The sequence below is a fragment of the Amaranthus tricolor genome, chromosome 17 (genome assembly GCF_026212465.1).
Source record: "Amaranthus tricolor cultivar Red isolate AtriRed21 chromosome 17, ASM2621246v1, whole genome shotgun sequence".
Lineage (NCBI taxonomy): Eukaryota > Viridiplantae > Streptophyta > Magnoliopsida > Caryophyllales > Amaranthaceae > Amaranthus > Amaranthus tricolor.
In genome coordinates this window covers 13595846-13615655 of record NC_080063.1, presented here as the reverse complement: position 1 = coordinate 13615655, position 19810 = coordinate 13595846, and the positions used below count along the sequence as shown (strand labels likewise).

Genomic DNA, 19810 nt, shown 5'->3' with positions numbered 1-19810 from the left:
TTATATTCATGCAAGACGTGAATGATAGATTTTTAAGATCACAAGAATTTTAAAAAACCAAAGCATGTATTATAACAAATCAATACTCCCTCCGTTTTTTTTTACTTCCACATTATTATAACGGGTAGTTTCAAAAGTTCTTTCACTTTAGAATACTTTCTATTTTTAGAAAGTTTTAATCCCACTTTTACCCCTTAAAACACCCCTTTTCTTTTAATGTACCCCTTTTCTTTTATTTATAATTATTTTCTCTCTCATACTTCCAATACAATCATTACTTCACAATACTATTTAATTAAAATAATACCCACTACAACCTCATACTTCCAATACAATCATTACTTCACACTACTATTTAATTAAAATAATACCCACTGCAACCCAAAGATTCTATCTTCTTTAATATGTGTGAAAAACCCAAAATGAAAGATAAAAAAAGAACGGAGAGAGTATCTTTTAACAAAAGTCAAACTTTTTTGGTTAATTTTCTTCTTCTTCTTCATCCTGCAACCATGTTTATCAGCATCATCAAAATCATTTATTCGTCCATATATGTCAAAAAGAGAAACCCTTCAAGTTGTCATTGAATGGCAATCTCCACTTTCCTTTCCTCGTCATCGGGAAAAAAAACAATTCTTTTTCTCTTCAATATTACAAGTTTGTCACTAACGTTAAACCCTAGACTTTCGTGCATAATTTCCGGCGAATTCCATTAAGAAGAGTTTTTGTTTTGTTGAGCTCCAATGAAAAGAAAGAATCAAAGACATTTTGAATTTTATGCGTCTTTTTTGTTTTAAATAGTTAATGTTTTTAATCGTTTTGAAAATGGGCTTATGAGAGCATCTCTCAAATATACATTGTTTCATAAATAGCTAATAATTAAAAAAGAGAGAAAATATATGAAAAATGTTAGGAATATATATAGGTGAATGCTTTTTTGTCGGTAACTACGGTGAACGAAAAATTATCTCATAAATAGTGCTTGAATAGCACTTAAATAGTGAATGTATGGTGATGATTGTTGCTCTATAAATACACATTAACTTTGCCATGTAATTTTAACTTTCTCATCAATGTATTCAAGAGTATAAACAAAATAGTTTAAATTCGCTCTTACTACTTTTCTACTTTTATTCTGCCTAATTCTTAACACAAACAAATTAGTTACTTAAAATAGAAACATTAAACTCAGAGGACAAAATAGTAAAAAAAAAAGCCCGAAGTAGGGTTTACAAATTGCAAGTGACGTACCTCGCTATTTATGCAGTTCTTCTCATTATATCAGTTCCCTTTAGGCTCCAGTACTTTGTTTCTCCCCTCTATTCTCTTCTAACTCCAGCCTTCAATCTCCATTGAAGAGAGAAAAAATGGAGGCAGACGCAGCAAGAGGATTATCCCAGAAGGAGCAAGACATCCAAATGATGCTTGCCGCCGATGTTCATTTAGGTACCAAAAATTGTGACTTTCAAATGGAACGCTACACCCACAAACGCCGCTCTGATGGTCTCTCTCTCATATTCTTATTTTTTAATCAAGCCTTTCAAACTTTCTTTACATTTGCATAAATTTGCATTTTAATTTGTTCTGAATTTGATTTGTTTGTTATAGTATGTGTTTCTTTACATTTGCATAAATTTACATTTGATAGTTGAAGATTTTGTGGTGTTTTTTGTGGATTTATTGGGAAATTCAATGCAATGGAATCAATGCTATACGAGCGTACTGGAATTTGGATGTGTTTATATGATCTTATTTCTTCTATTTGAATCTTATGTGTTGATTGAATATTTTGTATTGTTAATATGAGAATTTTTGTTTGTAGATTTAATTGGTGTCCTCATTTGTGTTTTAATTGTAGATCATGTTGGCTGAACATGCTAATTAGCTCTAATTCTAAGTATAAAGTATCTGATTGGAGTTTGTTTAGGGTTTAGACGATTTTGTTATGCGCTAAATCCTACTTAAGTAGCTGTAATTGTTTCAATTGTTGTAACGTGTGGGTTTGGAAATAAATTGGTTGACTCTTGATTTATAGGTTATGTCTTTAGAGGGTTGTTTGTTTAGAGGGATTTAGGGGAAGGGAATGAGAATTTATAATGCAAATTTTCAAGTCCTTGTTTGTGTACACTTTACAAGAAAGGGGTATAGGAAAGGGACTTAAATTTGATCAAAGTCTCTTAGAAAAAAGTCTTTAGGGAGTCAAGATGTAGCTATTTTTAGGTTGAGACTTTACAAAAAGTCTATAACATAACAAAACAAGGGATGAGACTTTTTTAGTCTTAAAAGTCTCATCTCATGTTTCAATTATAAGTATTCAAGTTTCCATTCCCATTTGCCAAACACCCCTTAGTTTTAATGGGATTTTAGTGTCCGTTTTGTTTTTGTGTGTGGTATTTATTATGACTATGCGCTGAAAACAATGCCGACTAGTCACGACACCAATGTATATAGCCTGCTATTTTTTTTTCTTCAAGATATATTCAGTAGAGCTGAAGTCCTTCATTTTGAATTATCCTTTGTTTGACTGCATGTTATTTGTGGACTGTTTATGGGTATACAACCACAAAATGTGATGTATACCTTACAGTGTATTGTTGTGGTCGACTTTTTTGTTCTATGTGTTGTATGACATGAAACTTGATTGATGTCGCTGATTGTTCTGCAAAGCACAAAACTTGTTTGCGTTCTTTTGTGTAGGATTCTATGTTTTGTATATTTTGTTTCTGAGTGGTTAGAAAGCTAGAATCTGACCATATTTACTTCCAGGTATTCACATTATTAATGTGGGAAAGACATGGGAGAAACTTCATATAGCTGCTAGAGTTATTGTTGCTATTGAGAACCCTCAGGACATCATCGTTCAGTCAGCCAGACCATATGGTCAGAGAGCTGTACTTAAGTTTGCTCAATACACTGGAGCCCAGGCTATTGCTGGAAGGCATACTCCTGGAACCTTCACCAATCAACTTCAAACTAGTTTCTGTGAGCCTCGCCTGCTCATTTTGACTGATCCACGTACTGACCATCAGGTTATTGCTTCTTTGCTTGTGCTAATCTTTAGCCTTTTTCTTCCATCCATCAGTTGGAAATTGTTGTCTTGTTTACTCTTCTGATGTATATTTTGTGGTATTAAAATGTCTGCAGCCCATCAAAGAAGGTTCACTTGGGAATATCCCCACCATTGCTTTCTGTGATACTGATTCCCCAATGCGTTATGTTGACATTGCTATCCCTGCTAATAACAAAGGAAAGAACAGCATTGGGTGTTTGTTCTGGTTGCTGGCTAGAATGGTTCTTCAAATGCGTGGTACCATTCGGATTGGACAGAAGTGGGATGTGATGGTGTGTTCTCTGTTTTATTGGGTTATTTTTTCCACCTTAATTCCAATTAACCCTGCAATGTCTTTTTCAGTTGTACTAAAATGCACACCCCTTCTTTTAACCTAGACACTTAGACATATGCTTGTACTAGCTGAAGTAGCAAAATTTCTTAGTAGAAGACGTTTTCTGAATTTGCCGAGTCTCCATAAATTCCCTTCTGTCTTGTTAATATAAAGCAAGTCATTTCAGAAGCCCCTTTACCAAGAAGTTTGTTGGTGTGTATTTAAATGACAGAAACAGTGTCACTAGATTAATGTTCTAGAGTGAGAACCTAGGGTCTATTGAGTTAAGTTCAATGCATACCTAGAGTTTTTGCGACAACCTTTTCAATTTGCAAACGCATGAAAAGGCAGTTGACAATGTTTAAGCATTTAAAAGATCAACAATTTAGGTGACATGATAGGTCTACTTTGTGTAGGTGGACTTGTTCTTCTACAGGGAGCCCGAAGCACCAAAGACTGCCGAGGAGGAAGATGCTGTAGCTGTTGCTGACTATGTGGACTATAATGCTGCTGCCCCTTTTGCTGCTGATTGGGGTGATGCCCCTCTTCCAGAGGGGATTGCTGCGCCTGAGCCAATTCTTCCAGTTGCTGGCGAGGTTATTTCTGCTCCAGGTAATTATATTTCTTAAGGCTCTTAGATGCTAGATGTGCTGAAGCTTTTTAGTCTACCTGAACATTAAAAAAAAACTGTTGGCTTTGATATCTAATCCATTTCATGGTGCTTATTTTTTTTTCTCTCTCACGTGTTCACGACCCCTATAACATCTGCATTTGTTACAAGTTGAGGGAAGCAAGTTTGCTCATAAGCCATAACCATGCAGTTCCAACTGCAACAGTTGTGAAGTTAGTTTTGGTCGCTTATTTTAATAACAAATGTAATTTAGATATTGATGATTGACAGCATGTATATAAATTCATCCTAAATTTCAAAATATCTGGAGGGAACTTAAAAAATTTAGACTCTGGACATGGATTTGTTTGGTAAATGGCTTTTCAGTTAGCTTTTTGGTTGACTTCGGCAAAGTGTTTGTTCGTTTCGTGAATGTGTCTGTTGCCTTTTCAGCCACCTGAAAATCTGGCATTTAGGCAATATCTAATCTTACCAAACTTCTCCCTGAACAGTTAAACTTATCCAGCCAGTTTAAAAGCCAATATAAGGCAACACTTTCAGTTCAATAAAGCCACAACTAAAGAAGGCAACAAACAACCACCATTTACCAAACATCCTTAAAATGTATTTACGATTTATTTGCGATACGAGTTTGATGTGCATAGATGAGTTTGTTTTTGAATGCAAGAGTACAAAATAAGTAAAATAAATATAATTCTGGTATTGGTGAATGCAGGTGCACCAGTTTCAATCTCTGATGGTTGGGAAGAGGTTGCTGCTCCACCTGCCTCTGGATGGCAATGAGCAAGTTCACAACACAATTTTGATCCCTCAATTTTACTCTTATTTTTAAAGCTACATACTTCTTCGGTACATCTATAATTTAGTTGTAGTCATTCAAGTAATGTGGTTTAAGTATTTTTTGCATGGGATGAATTTATTTTAGTGTTTGTACCTGCAGTATCAGATATAAATTGGGACTTCATTTTACCCGGGATTCTGTTTTAGCCGGTTTATTTATCCTTGCTTTAATGTATTATTTGTTTATTACTATACGGCTCGTTTGGTAATACTCTTCACAAGTTAATGGTCATGATTATGCTCTAACAACTACACATTTTTTTCAAAGTTTATTCTAATACATTACCATTTAAACTTATGGTATTAAATAGTAATGGAAAATTGTGAAGACTTTTTCTATGATTAAATTTTCATAAACCATGTGAATGATATAATACATATAAAAATTTACACTACAAATTATTTTCCCACAATTTCGGATTAGCAAACTAGCGAGTTATTGGAAATATTAATGAAAAATTATTGTAAATTTAGTAGGAATATTGATAAGTTTAATAATTGAGCCTGTTCTCATTCAACAATTTTATTTTGTTCACAATATTACTATTGTGATTGATAATGAAAAATTGTGAAAAAAAAAATTTTATAATTACAATTTTATTACCATGACAATATATACTTCCCCACTTTCTCTCATGCTTCAATAATTTACAAAAGACATCCATATTTTAGATCTTCAAAATTAACCTTTAATCCACATCTTCATTTTTAGAATATACACATTCTCTCACCCAAGTTCCTGTTTACCTTTTTATAATTTTCAAATTAATTTTAGAGTATCAATACTTCTAAAACATCATAAAATTTTATAATTATAAATCTACATTAAGACAAATCTAATTTTATATTATAAAAACCTTAGTTATATTTTTCTTTAAAGTTGAATATTTATAATCTCAAGAACATTAAAAACGGAAATATAATGAACTTTTATTTAAAACCTCTAAAACCTAAAATCATTCCCCTTCTCTACCATCCCCACACCCCAACCTTTTCCCCTTCCTTCTGGCATCACCCTCTGTCCATCCACCGTGTTTACTGTTGAGCCTACTGTCGTCTGTCGAGTCTACCGTCTGGAGTATCCATTAAACATCATGTTCCAAAAGAATCCGACTATCTGCCGGAAAGTGCTGCTCTAACCAATACAGAATATGAAGTCTCACAAGATGAGATTTTAGCTTAAAATGTTCGTTTTGTTAATTAATTACACATACAGAAACTAATCCATATATCAGGATCATAGATCAGAATTAACAAAATAAACTACAACAAATTGTGAACACTGCTAATCACTGCCCGTTTTTCCGTTCCTATATCATCCTATAGGAAAAATGCCGCCGACCTGGTTTTTTCACCCTCTTTCTTGTTCCAAAATATACAGAAACGTTGTGGCATTACAATGGCACTTCAGAAATCAGAGTGATATAAACAAACCAAACTTGAATGCGTCAATGGAGTCCGACAAAGGGGGCATTCAGGTTTTTCATTGCACCATTCCATGATACAGTTCCTACATAGCAAGCACGCAAAACCAACTTCAACGGAAAGATGAGAGAATAAGTCTAGTTTAAGCAGTTCTTCAAGATTAAAGTCATTACCAACAAAATACATGACCACATGGTGTTGCGGTGGGATTCTCTCGATCACCAAGGCAAAGAGTGCATTTACTTGTGCCTTTAGACTGAGAAGATAGAAATTAGTTTTAAGTATACAGTAATCCCGAGGATATCTTAAGAGAATAAAACTAGTAACCTTTGCAATAAGCGAGGAAAAAAATAAGTAAACGTAATTCCAAAATGCTATTAACATCGATCATTGAATCATAATTGCATCTCCGCTGTTTAACAATTGTTTACACAACCTAAAAGATGTTCCTTCTTTCAATAGGGAAAATATTTTTAGGTTTTTGGTTCCATATTATAATGGACTATATTAAAATGACGCATTGATCATGTGCACTTTTTATTTATGTGAATTTACCGAAGATGCTTGCTACCAATAATCAATAGAAAACAAACTTTTTGATAACACTAACAAGGGTAAGGTTGCGTACATTCCAACTCCCAAACGTAGCTTAAGTGGGAGACACTCTAGCGTTGGGGTAATGGAATGTTGTCGTACAAAACCTAAAAGGAAGTTTGACTATGAATACCCACTGCAAGCATCCAGCAGAAGATTATTTATGATAAGAGTACGCTATGCACACAGGAAGATTTTGTAAAAGAACTTAAGTCAAACAACCTCAATTAATCCTTGGTTCAAAACTTCAAATTCATGCCAAGACAATGGGCATTTGTCATTCTCCAACAAATGCACCATAGCGAACAAAAATCAAATTAAATTCAAGCACTATCTGCATTTTGCAAATTGTCATCACAATAATATGCTGCTAATTTAATCAATTAAAATCAAAAGTGCACCTCTGATGAAGTAGACTCCATTACAGAACCAATTTTCTGAGAGTCTGCTGTGACGAAATCTCCTTCCTCATTCAGAACAGGCAATCCTCCTCCTGCATAACATGTGTTGAATTATTGTTTGAGCAAACCCAAAGTTTTCGTCATCCTACTAATCATGTTCTTATTGTATGATTAAAGGAAGCTCTACAGCCTAACAAGCTTCAGTAGGATATTTAGCAGCTGAACCTCATAGGAAATTACACTACGGTATGGAACCAGGGCTAAAATAGAATTGAGGATGATTTAATTAGTCTTTTAGCCCAAGAAGACCATAGGTAAAAGGATGATACACTTATGGAGTACTAAATGCTACTCCCTTGTTCCATTTAATTTGCACTCAATTTCTATTTAGAGTTGTTCCACTTACTTTGTTCTCCTTCCTCTTTTGGTGATGACCCTCACAATTCTTATAATCGCATCCACTTATTTTTCACCCACTTGTCTTATTCATCAACTATAAATTAATATTTTACACCTTTATCAAGACGTGTAAATGAAATGCATGCAGGGAGTATACAATATTACATTTAATGAACCTGCTTAATGTTTTGAAATCCACAAATCACAAGACATCAATAGCTCAAAGTAAATATAGGAACCTGCTGAAGGTTGAAAAATCCCGAAAGATGTTTGACGAGATGAACCTCCAAGGGATGATAAATTGGTGCGGCGTAATCCTTCAGCAGCAATGACACATAACTGAATTAAAAGGAAAACACCAAGAATTTGATATCTGCAATAAACCACGGTGGAGAATGTTAACAAATCAGACAACCAGCAGTTGAGATAGTCAATATACCAAGTAGCTCCAAAGAGGCATAAATTTCCTTTGTAACCAACCAATGATCTTAAAATTTATTGTAGCAGTGCTATTTTCATGATTTATACTTTTTATGATGGTCGTTCTCAGTTATTTTGTGCTTAATATGGAAGGTTTATACTTTACTCATTTTAGTTATTTAAGTTGATTTTGAATGGTTTGTATCATTTCTAGCATAATTCTTATGGTTTTAATGATGATGATGGAGTTTAGTAAGATGATTTTGGCTTGATTAAAAAAGTTTTTACCAAGAAGAGAAGCAAAAACGCTAAAGAGTGTTCGAAATGCAAAGCTTTTGAAATGAAATTTGACACATGTTCACCTTTTTTATCGTAATTTTTGATAGACAACTCGGGTTAATGAAAGACCAATTGGGATGGAAAGCTCTTGAAGTCTAATTTAAGATCAATGTTGTTGTTACTAGCAGTGGTAAGCAAACATTAAATCAGTGAATCTAAAATATCCTTCATATCATAATTAAATACAAAACAAGATAAGCTCCCCAATCCTCTACTGAGGAGCATGATAATATCATAGGGGTGCAAAAAAGTTCAATATGATCAGGTTGAAGTAGAAAATGAATAATAAGAGGCAGAACCAAAATGCTAGCAAATGATAACACTTGTAATATGCGAAAGCAATTTCTAATATGCTTCCAAAATACATTGTCATAAGAATGTTGTTTAGTTCCCAAAATGATCAGCCAGAATACCTTGGTCTTTGATTAGATGATTTGCCTATAAACATGTAACGGATACCAGATGCTCGTTTTGAGATATGATAATAGAGGCCTGCAGTTAAGGAACAATATGCATATTAATGTCAACAACTATAAGCAGTGAAATTTGCACAATTAATGGTATCTCAGTATTTTAAGTAGTCACCTTCAAAGTAGAAAAACATCAGATTTGTTCGAAGAATCAGCTGCAAAAACTCACGTGCTAAAGGGATCACCTGAACAGAACACGATGACATTAGCACAAAGGGATCAAAAATTTTCAAGTCTAACTTTAATGTTGTGCATGGCTTATTATCACTAAAGCAAAGATGTTCCCTACTGTTGGCCATTGCTGAATTACGTACTGCCGCAATCTTCTAAATCTTTCTTTCAATCTAGAAAGAGATAACCTTGAGCTCTGTGACGTAGAGGATGATGAGGTTCCATTGTCTACTTGGCTAATAAATGAAGTATTGTTATCATCGTAATCATCAAAATGAGATTCCGCAAGAAACATGCCACGAGAGGCAATTCTTGAACTGGATAGAACAATAACTGAATTGCTTAAAAACAACCCAATCACAACCTTTAACAAGCTAGAGAAAGCAGTTCATGCTCCACATAAAAATCCTAGGAAATGAAAAAACCTCATTCTTTCTGCAATGTATGGAACCGCTGTCTGATAAAGAATAAATAATGCACGTCTTGCAGGGGTTGGAGGAAGTCCATAAGATCCAGTTATCTACAAGAACAACCATCATCAAAGGTTACGCCAAATCATTAGTTACATTATGTTTAATAGGAAGGAGATCAATAGTAAAGTAAGAAGCATGGCCATCTATTAGCATGTGCAAAGCGATTTACAGCACAAGGCCCTTTGAAGGCTCTAAATATCCAAATTTTTTTTTTGTACTTTATTTTCTTGTTCTCAATAGTGCAAACACATGAATATTGTTTACATTAGGACCCCAATTTAAAAAAAATTCTTGTTTGAATAGTGCAAACACATGTACACGTGTTATGAATTATTTCTTAAATTATCAGGCCCACAAAATTTACAAGACAACCTTCTTATTAGGAAGGCTTGTAAAATGATATATAAATTCATAGTCGACAATCACTGGTACGCTTTGCCCAAGTAAAGAGAAGCAAAATGCAACAAGTTGGACACAATGTCATACGAGGTCACAGTAACTCGCTTGGCACTTATAATTTTTCTGATGTCAAAGAATACAATCCCTTGATAAAGATTACTGGCTCACCAAGTTTCACCCTTACTGACGAAGAGTGAAGAAAGAGCACAAACATAACCTTTTTGTTAAGCAAACAAAGAATTTACTGACCATACACAGCAACTGCTATCAAAACTACCATTACCTGAACGATATCACAATATTCTTCTCCCAAGGTTTGTTGTCCGGCACCTGTTGTAAGAATATAATAAAGCATCTGGCCTAAAAGTTTTGTCTGCAAGAGTACACCATCGTAAAGTAATCAATTGATGTGTATCAATTTTTTGTGTAAAAACAATACAAACATATTGTGACTTGTATAACGGATAAAGGTCAGTGCTTGGTCATTAATAAGAATGAATCTTATGCGTAGGCCTAGCGTTTAAGTACAAGTCACTTATTTTGCCTAAAAAGAACAATTTTGTTGATTCAATTTTCGCCTTTTAACAATTTTGGCTTTGTTTGTTTAACAAAATATACTAAAACCATAGAAAATCTAAATTCCTGGGAAGTGTAACTTCCTACACTTCAAATGAATTCATTAACCATACTCACACCTTGATAATTAGCAAATCCTAGCAAATTTAACAAAGGATATAAATTCCCAGCAATTAAAACTTCACATATGAACTTACTTCTTATCCTATGTAAAACAAAGGAACTCTATGTATCTAAATTCTCAAACATTCATTTAAAATCACCTGAAGTCCATGTTTGGTATAGAATTTTTTAAGTGCCGGAAATGGAATCAGATGAGCACTTTCATTACCATTTTATACAATATCTATTTCTATCAGCAAGACCCAAAATTTCCACAATGACTAATAAACTAGCATGTTAGTTAACCCAATTAATTGTTTGCGAGCATTATTACTGCATCCATATCATTTCCTATTTTCCAGCAATTGTACGATAGAATCATCTATTGATCATGATGACAATCAAAAACAAAAAATTGCCAAGCGAGACTATGAAGATTTTAAGGGATAAACCTCAGTACCTCACTATGATAAGCAACAGCAAGTCTGGCTCCTGCAAATCAGGCAAAAAATGAAAAAAAAATTGATATATCTGAAACCACGAGAAATCTCAACAGGAAACTTAGCAGAATGAGAGTGAGGACTGAGGAGGATGAGGAGAGAGAAAGAAAGAACCGAAGAGATGGCGAAAAGCATCGCGGCAAGCTTCGGAGACGAAAGAGGCGTAGTGGTCGTCTTTCTCGGCGGCTCTCATAATCTCCGGTTGTGCTGCCGCCGGAAATCCACGATGCCCGTTGCTGTTGCTGGTGGTGGTGGAAGAGGTGGTTGCGGCCTCCATTGTTGCTCCCTCAACCATCTCTTCGGCTCTAATTCGAGATATCTGATGCAATTCTTTGGTTGTGAATTGTATGATTGGCTAATCAGTTAATGTAATACTCATCCCACAGGTATTCATCCTATTCTCTTCGCCTGTACCATTTAGTTTTGACACGCTAACATATATTTTTAATTTTAAATATCTTTAATTGTATTTAAGTAAAAATTATAAAAAGTTAATATTTAATAAAATTTATAATAAAATAAATTAAGTAAAATCAAGAGTAATTGATAAATAGTGTTGAAAAATAGAACAAATAAAGCAAATAGAAAAGAGTAATTTTCTAACTCGGTTAGCTACTTAGGCACTACTACGCGAGGTTTACTAGAATAAACTTGTGCAAACTAGTATTATTGTACACCACTTCTTAATTCTTTTCTCAATCACAAAAGTTGTTCGGTATTCGCACTCTATTGTATTATTTTTTCTGTTTTTTTCTTTTTATTTACATTTTTTATAGTTTTCAAAGAAAATATTGAGTTTTAATGTCTTTAAATACGCATCATAAAAAATTATAAAAAATATGTATTAGAAAAGTACACGTTAAGACGAATTTAATGAGATTTCACGTGAATATATTTTATCATCTATATATATCTTTAAAATCTTAATCAAATTTCTCTTTTTAGAATAAAATATTCTAAATGGAAAGAACATTATAAAATGAACAAAATACATTATATTGTTAGGTCTAAGGTTGGTGCACATTAGCTTAATGTGCACCGTGCATTAAGTCTTTTCATAATCTAAACAATTTATTGATTGATAAATTAAAAGTTAAAATATGAATTATTGTTTTAACATTTCATTACAGTAAGCAGAGGTCTAATCGAGATATAAATTTTGAATAATAATAATATCAATTAATAACAAATAATAGGAGAAATAATAAAAAAAAAATTAGAATAATAAAATCACCATAAATTTTGAATAATTATACAATTAACCGCAATATAAGAAGGTTTGAAAAAAAAAAAGAACCAATTGCAATTTTTATAAGTAAAAATAGGAAAGAAGTTGTTTAAAATGCTATTTTGATGTTAAAACTTTTTTAAGTTCTACACTCCACTAGTCAACCACTTCCAAAGCACAAGCTAATCACTATGTAAATCGCTATTTTGCCGAATATGATGTAATTTTTTTCTAAAGTAGATTACTTATATTCTACTGTTCATTAAACTTCTAAAAACACCAAGAATATTTTTCAAAATTATCAATAATGTCAGTTGTATCACTACACCCTGATAATTTTATCTTCAAGAATAGTTTGGTGAAGCTATTCATGAAATTGGTTTGTAAAAAAGATAAATTTTTATAATGATTGACTTTCATAATAAAGTGTTTATATTTAATTTGAGATTGTTGATATTTAAATAAACATATTATCTAATTTTTGTTAAAATATAAATATATTTAAAGTCGTTATCTAATTTTAAATATATTAATTATAATTGAATTAATTTTAGGAAAAAAAAACCTAAAATAATTCAACTTATTCATCATTTTCCTATAATAACTTCACCTATTAATTAACTATAAATAATTCCAACTTTGAGGGGTATTTTTCTAGATTAAATCTGGTAATCGGCTGACTTATTATAGCAAGTTTTATTTAAAAAAACATAAATTAAAATAAAATGTCGAAAAATATTTTTAAATGATTAAAAAAATTTATGATTTTTTTTATTTAGAATTTTTTATGTAAATTTGCAAAATTTTTATCTAATTTTAAATTAATTTTCAGTTTACTATTTCATGAATTACCTACTGTAGTAGGTCATTGGATTACCAAGTTTACTCTTAAGCAAATACCACTAAAGTTCAAATTATTCAATATTAATCAATAGGTAAAATTATTGTATCAAAACCATGAAAACGTTAGATTATTCTATATAATTTTTCTATAATTTTTCAATAAAATAAACCATTGAAATCTCATATTAGAATCCATAGAATCATCAATAGTCAATAATCAATAAAATATACTAATGAAGAAACAACTTGGAACACATGTCATACTCTCATTAAAAAATTTCCCACCTATTTTCTATCATTGACATGAAAATTTTTTATACTTTGTTGATTGGCTATACATAAATGTGATCTGTTGATACACAATATTTCCTTTTGTAAATCTATATTTAATTTTTTTATCCCAAATTATAAAGAAAATTAAAACTTGGTTGATTGGTCAATCTAACCATTATCAAAACTGAAGTGATTCAACAAAAAAAGACAAAAATAAAATATTAATTTTTTATTTTCATATACAATCTTAAATCTTAAGCTAAAAAAATTATATTATAGTAGTATACTAGTATGTGATATTCAATTTATATATTTTATTATTCATTTTAAATTTTTTAATAATTAATTATACGTGATAAAAATCTACAAGTTTAATTAAATCAAAATATAATATAATGATGGAAAATCTATAATCTTCAATGATGGAGTCATACCAAAAAAAAAGATTGATTTTTTAATAAAAAATAGAGTATTTAATTGCATGTAAAAACTGTATTAATTAAAATTTGATAAAACTATTGATGGACATTTCTTGACTTACTTGAATTTTATGATTTTATCAATATAACTTGACTATAATCTATTTGATAAATTTTTATTCATTAATGGTATATTTTTTCTATTTTTTCACATACATGTTTTAAATAATTGTATAGTAACAAATTATTTCTTCACTTTGATAATTATATTATTATAATAAATACAAAGATTCAATGATTACGTTTATATTCAACATGATTTACACGGAAATCTATCTAGTTACCCCTCTGAAACCATTACAAAGGCAAGCTTTTAGTTAACATAGCTTAATTAGGAGTGCAAGGGCAAAATAAAACGCAAAATAAAAACAAATCGCCGTTGCCGGGGATCGAACCCGGGTCACCCGCGTGACAGGCGGGAATACTTACCACTATACTACAACGACTTTGATGACATTTAATCAGACCAATATATTTATAAATATATATTTAGAAATTTTTTAAAAAATTGAATGGACGAAATTATACGCTGTAGATAGACGATTACTGAAATGGATTCTCCTTCTTAACTTTGAAGATAAAACGGCATCCACAATTTCAAACCAAAGTTTCAGAAAGAGAAAGAGAATAGGAGTTAGAGAGAGGAAATGGCATCAGTTTCTTCTTCAATGGCAGGGTCAGGGAGCATGAGTTACAGAGAGTTAATGCCGTCATTACTACAATCAACAAATAATTTTATGATTTATAATAAATCTGGAGTAATTTTTACCAGAAAAGTTAGTACGAAGATGAGATTTGTGGTTAGGAACGTCGCCGATAATGAATCAGGAACGACTGCGACAGCAACTGATGAAAACGAAGAGAAATGGGAAGGAGAAGGAGAAGATAGTCCGATGGAAATGCCGAAAGGATCTCCTTCGATTATTTCTACTCTTAACGTTCAGAAGGCTCTTCGTGGCATTGGTATTTCTTTCTTTTTTTGTCATGAATTTAACTCCTATTCTGTTTACCGTATACCTTGGTTTAATTATGATAGTTGATTTTGTATTGATTTGGTGTATATTAGATGCCTAATTGAATTGGTTTATAAATGAAAATGTAGAGTTAGAGTATATATTAAGTTTTAATGAATTGTACTTGAGAGATGTCTTTTAGAAAAACGGTCTCTTATGTAATTGGCTGTTAAATGATATCTATCAATTTAAAATTTAAGAAGTGAGAGTTAATTAGAGAGTAATTAAGTTTAGTGAAAAATAAATAATGTAGATTTGCAAGTTGAAAATGAAAAATTAATTAAAAGTTTAATTGAAAATATTATAGACTAAATTCATTTTAAGTTACACTCATTACATAGAAGAACATTATATATATAGAAATGTTAGTATTCGTCTGTTCGATATCGTAGCGATTTAAGACTTAAAGTAGTATCAGTGGTTGAAAAGTGATTAAGTAATGGTTTTCAAAACATTAAAATTCTAATATTTTGATATTGAAAAAAGTTGTTATAATTTTTGTCTCTATTTTCTAAAAAAAATCTATAAAAAAAAAATATACTTATGTGAAATTTCAATTCGATTAGAAATAAATTCACCTAAAAATTTAATGTAATAGATGTAGTCTTATAATTACATGTTAGTAAATTACTCCTATATTTTAGGCCTCCTCGCTTAATTTAACAGATATAGTCTTTAATAAGTTATATTATATCTTAGGGTTACTTACCGCAAATCCTTTGAAATAAAGTGTGGTTATAACTTACAATATTTATTTATCTTTTTTAATTTGTGATTAATTTTTAATCTATAAGTTAAAAATATAGTTAAGTGAGATCTTATTTGTTTTCTTTTGTAGTATTCCTTCTGTTTATAGGCTTTTAAGTTGTCTTGCTTGTATTTTTTGCGTCTCTTTATCTTTCTTGAGTCGAGGGATTCCTTTGGCCATGCTCTTCTTTATGGGTATGAGTTGCCGTCGTCCTTCCCTCCCCAGACCCTGGCCTTAGCTTTTTAAGAGCGGGATATACTGGGTAGGATGATGATGATGATGATGATGATTGATGTAAAGATTATTAATATTAAATTTTTATATTTTTTTATTATACATAATTAGAGATATTAAAGATTGAATTAGTACATTAGACTATGTGAAAAAACAAATATTACAAGTATTTTGAAGCGGAGAAAGTACAACACAACACATACAGTACTCTAAAATTAAATTTGGTAGATTTGTGTCTTAACTTATCAATAGTACTATTTCATCAAAATTTTATGAGTTCGATCATGTTTCACACATGACTAATTGTTTATACTTATCAATTTAATTTAATTGTCCTATTTTATTTTGTATATATGTCAACTAAATTGAATTGTAGAATACTAGAATATCATTAATTATATTTTTGGACCGGAAGTTATACCCTTGTGGTTAGCAATAAACCTAATGAAGCCTTGTTTAGAGGGGTGCAGCAATTACAGATGTAGACCACTATGCTAGACTTGGACTTCGAAGAGGTTGCAGCTACGACCAGGTAAATTTTTTAAAAAAATGTTTATTGATGTATTTGAAAAATGGTTGATTATGAACAATAGTTGGTAGCAAATTTGAGTGATCAATATGATTATCTGATTTTAAATATACTACTAAGAGCAATCATTTAAAAAAATGCTTATTTATAGCATTAAACTATTTTAATTAGTTAATTTTCCAACCACTAATATTATATGATTTGACTACTATTTTAAATAAGCTACGACTAGGTAAAAATTTTATTAAATGCTTAAGAGAGTGTTTGAAAAGAGGAGGTCTTAGAAAATATCGTTGATTTATGAATTTAACAAATCATCTATATGTGGTAGGATTTGATAAGGGGGAAATTTTGTGACTTAATTTACTTTTTTTATTTTGTTTATTTTACTATTATTATTTTTGTCTTTTTATGGTGATTTACAAATCACAACTATTGATTACGAATTTCTGTTTTGAAAAATGAGTAACTCAGAGCTGATTTGAGTGACTGATATGACTATCTGATTTTGAACATGCTACTTGGAGCATCCATTTTAAAAATTGCTTATTCATACCATTAACAATTTAGCCAGCTAATTTCCCTACCATTATCATTAGATGGTTTGACCACTCAAGCCCAACCATCTGTTTATGCATGTCAATAAGTTAAAATAGTCCAAATAAACTATATTACCAAACATTTTTATATTTTTGCACATATTTCTCTTTAATTTTAGATTAATAATTTTTAAAATATCTATCATCATTCTTTTCCATAAACTTTATAATTCAATAAAATAGTATTTTTATCTCACCATTTATCTCATTTTTACTTATATATAAATAAATATATAATCAAATTGTTATATAAACTCATTTCTCTAGTTACTAAATGGTAGAGATGGACATGTTAAGAGATTCAATATGAAAAGATCAGTTGGAACGGGGGGAGTATATTACATGAATATCGGACTTTTCTCTTGATCAAACTTAAATACTTAATTAATCCTTATATTCTTTATACATGTTTAATTACTGAACAGGTTAGAGCTGCATATGGTAAAAAGTTGGAAGAATTATCAAGTGAAGGTTTAGAAGAGGAAAATTTTAACACAGAGCTTGAGCTATTAAAGGTAATAAAAGAATGCCCTCGACTTGATCGATCCCATTCCAAAAATTTTGCTAATTACATAAGGATGCACATGCATGCATAGCATTGCATTGATTATTTTGTTATTGAATGAATAGGAATCCTACAATATATTGTCTTCTGAAGAAGAAAGACGATTATATGATTGGAGTCTAGCAAGGAACGAGGCACCAGAAAGATTTACATGGCCTTTTGAAACTGACATTACTCAAAAACCTAATTTCGGCACACCACCTCCTCAGGTATACCCATTCAATTACAACTACAATCATTTTTATAAATGGGAGTATTATTCTAACTTAATCCATAGTTTTTAAGATACCGCCTATCTATCTCATTAATTTGCCTCGTAGATATTTGGTGATAGGGAAAATAGGTAAATAAGATAAAAATATAAGTTAAATATGTAAATGAAAGTTAAGAAAATAATGTGAATCGTAACTTGTGAGTCTTGTCACCAAAAATCAAAATACAACAAATTTGGTGGGAAGGTGTAAAAGAAAAGTGGGGCAAATTTGTGGAATAAAGGGAATATATGAGCATTTATAATATGTAATTAAATACACAAATTTGTATAAGACGGTTTCATCGTGAGATATGCCTCATACTTAAGTTAAATAGCCCAATAATAATCTCTCTTATTCTAATCAAATGTCCCATAGGGCCATACTATTCACCAATCAATTAATTTTTTATCTTCAATTTATAAGTTTGATTATAATTTTTTATAGCTTTTAATCAAACATAATTAAAGATATTTATTGTTAAAATATTGTATCGACATATATGCACAACCAAATAAAACATTTATTTAGGACACAACAAGTTTCTTATATATTAGGATAGAGAAATATTTTTCTTTATATTAATTTTTGTGTTTACTGATTTATTAGTTTTTTAAGTGACTAATTTATATATATCAATAACCAATTAATTGATGATTAAATTGAAAGATTATATTAAATTAATTCATTCATCTTACTGTCCAAAAAGAAAAATAAAACCCCTTTACCTAAATTTTGCATGTAATCCATAGGGGTAATAAGTTAAGTTAAAGCATGCATGTTTACATATTGTTTTGAGTTTACTTGATTTCCTCAGGCTGTTACTTAACTTCAATTTTTTCAGGAACCTGAAAACGTTGGACCAACAATTGCAGTTGGATACTTCACATTAGGCTGGTTGGTATTAGCTTTCACGTTGTCCATTATCCTTAATCGGTAAAGAAACCATTGTATTGTCCCATGTTTTATATATGTACATAATCCGTCAATGAATAATCAGCATTTTTTGAGTTATGGAGCCAAATGTCTTGTCAGAAAATTAAGCCCCATTTGGCAATGAGAACAGATTTTTATGTTATGTTATTTCTGAAAAGTGCAAGGATGTTATCATCTTCAGCCCTAAGTTTTGTTTTTCTACAGTCTTATCTCACCACATAATAACACCTTCTCAAGTCACTATGAATGACCCGTTTATAAAAATAAAAGTCACAATAAATGAGAATAGATTTTATAAAAAAAATTCGAGTAAGACACACATAATACAAAATAGTTGGAAATTATGAGCTAGCCTCATAATAAAATTTATCTTTTTCAGCTTTTTAATAGGATTAAATTCTCACTATCTAGAGAATAGATTAATTCCTTTTGCTTTACTCTTATAATTTTTTTAGCCTACCTCTATATACACAAAAAGTTGCTTGGAAAACGTAATTACAAAGAAAAAAATCTTGTAAACTTTGTAAATTTTGTTTTTTAAAGTTTTAAACGAGTCAAATTTTATAAGGAAATTCTCCATCAAAACATGTAAAAAAATGAATTTAACAATCTATCAAAATATTGTGAAAATTTAAAATGCATAAGAGAAAAAATAAAAAAAATTAACAAAATAAACGAAATTTTAAACTTATTCCAAAAGTAAGCGTGAAATTCTCAAACCTGAGGTTTGGGACTGTTCGCAGTTAATAACAGCGAACAGGTCAAAAAAGATTAAATAGCTGTTTGCAGTTAGTAACTGCGAACAGGTCAAATAGATGTTTGCAGTTACTAACTGCGAACAACTATTTTGTCTTTTTTGACCTCCCCATACCTCAAGTTTAGGAATTTCATGCTTACTTTTGGAATAAGTTTAAAATTTAGTTTATTTTGTTAATTTTTTTTCTTTTTTTCTCTTACGTATTTCAAATTTTCTAATATTGTTCAAAACA

At 30.8% G+C, this 19810-nt stretch overlaps 3 protein-coding genes and 1 non-coding gene across 5 annotated transcripts; 2 read left to right on the top strand and 2 right to left on the bottom strand.

Moving 5' to 3' along the window:
- The first annotated feature begins 1243 nt into the window (after positions 1–1243).
- Positions 1244–5086, top strand: LOC130804027 (40S ribosomal protein SA-like). The gene is made up of 5 exons (XM_057668319.1): positions 1244–1503; positions 2767–3029; positions 3145–3342; positions 3800–3995; positions 4730–5086. The coding sequence occupies exons 1-5, from the start codon at positions 1368–1370 to the stop codon at positions 4795–4797; spliced, it is 861 nt and encodes a 286-aa protein (XP_057524302.1). The 5' UTR covers positions 1244–1367; the 3' UTR covers positions 4798–5086.
- Positions 5087–6006: 920 nt separating this feature from the next.
- Positions 6007–11577, bottom strand: LOC130804026 (peroxisome biogenesis factor 10). 2 transcript variants are annotated; one of them, XM_057668317.1, is made up of 11 exons: positions 11238–11577; positions 11084–11115; positions 10229–10318; positions 9499–9593; positions 9192–9390; positions 9018–9087; positions 8846–8924; positions 7913–8046; positions 7275–7366; positions 6453–6535; positions 6007–6364 (listed from the first exon to the last, which is right to left on the bottom strand). In XM_057668317.1, the coding sequence occupies exons 1-11, from the start codon at positions 11416–11418 to the stop codon at positions 6262–6264; spliced, it is 1158 nt and encodes a 385-aa protein (XP_057524300.1). In that variant the 5' UTR covers positions 11419–11577; the 3' UTR covers positions 6007–6261. The 2 variants fall into 2 exon arrangements, with proteins under 2 accessions (XP_057524300.1, XP_057524301.1); XM_057668318.1 differs by having other exon boundaries at positions 9192–9309; positions 11238–11527.
- A 2743-nt stretch (positions 11578–14320) lies between these two features.
- Positions 14321–14392, bottom strand: TRNAD-GUC (transfer RNA aspartic acid (anticodon GUC)). Its single transcript has one exon. It is a non-coding gene; the product is annotated as a tRNA-Asp (tRNA).
- A 99-nt stretch (positions 14393–14491) lies between these two features.
- Positions 14492–19005, top strand: LOC130804417 (NAD(P)H-quinone oxidoreductase subunit U, chloroplastic). The gene is made up of 5 exons (XM_057668840.1): positions 14492–14909; positions 16412–16473; positions 17495–17584; positions 17700–17843; positions 18730–19005. The coding sequence occupies exons 1-5, from the start codon at positions 14594–14596 to the stop codon at positions 18823–18825; spliced, it is 708 nt and encodes a 235-aa protein (XP_057524823.1). The 5' UTR covers positions 14492–14593; the 3' UTR covers positions 18826–19005.
- Positions 19006–19810: the final 805 nt, after the last annotated feature.

Excerpts from the sequence above, each read along its gene's own strand:
- LOC130804027 (XM_057668319.1), top strand. The coding sequence starts at position 1,368 with ATGGAGGCAGACGCAGCAAGAGGATTATCCCAGAAGGAGCAAGACATC. Across the intron at positions 1,504-2,766 it reads CCACAAACGCCGCTCTGATG|GTATTCACATTATTAATGTG; the intron begins GTCTCTCTCTCA and ends ATTTACTTCCAG. Across the intron at positions 3,996-4,729 it reads CGAGGTTATTTCTGCTCCAG|GTGCACCAGTTTCAATCTCT; the intron begins GTAATTATATTT and ends TGGTGAATGCAG.
- LOC130804026 (XM_057668317.1), bottom strand. The coding sequence starts at position 11,418 with ATGGTTGAGGGAGCAACAATGGAGGCCGCAACCACCTCTTCCACCACC. Across the intron at positions 10,319-11,083 it reads CTGTTGCTTATCATAGTGAG|ACAAAACTTTTAGGCCAGAT; the intron begins GTACTGAGGTTT and ends GTACTCTTGCAG. Across the intron at positions 8,047-8,845 it reads TCATCTAATCAAAGACCAAG|ATATCAAATTCTTGGTGTTT; the intron begins GTATTCTGGCTG and ends GGTTTATTGCAG.
- LOC130804417 (XM_057668840.1), top strand. The coding sequence starts at position 14,594 with ATGGCATCAGTTTCTTCTTCAATGGCAGGGTCAGGGAGCATGAGTTAC. Across the intron at positions 16,474-17,494 it reads GAGGTTGCAGCTACGACCAG|GTTAGAGCTGCATATGGTAA; the intron begins GTAAATTTTTTA and ends ATTACTGAACAG. Across the intron at positions 17,844-18,729 it reads TCGGCACACCACCTCCTCAG|GAACCTGAAAACGTTGGACC; the intron begins GTATACCCATTC and ends CAATTTTTTCAG.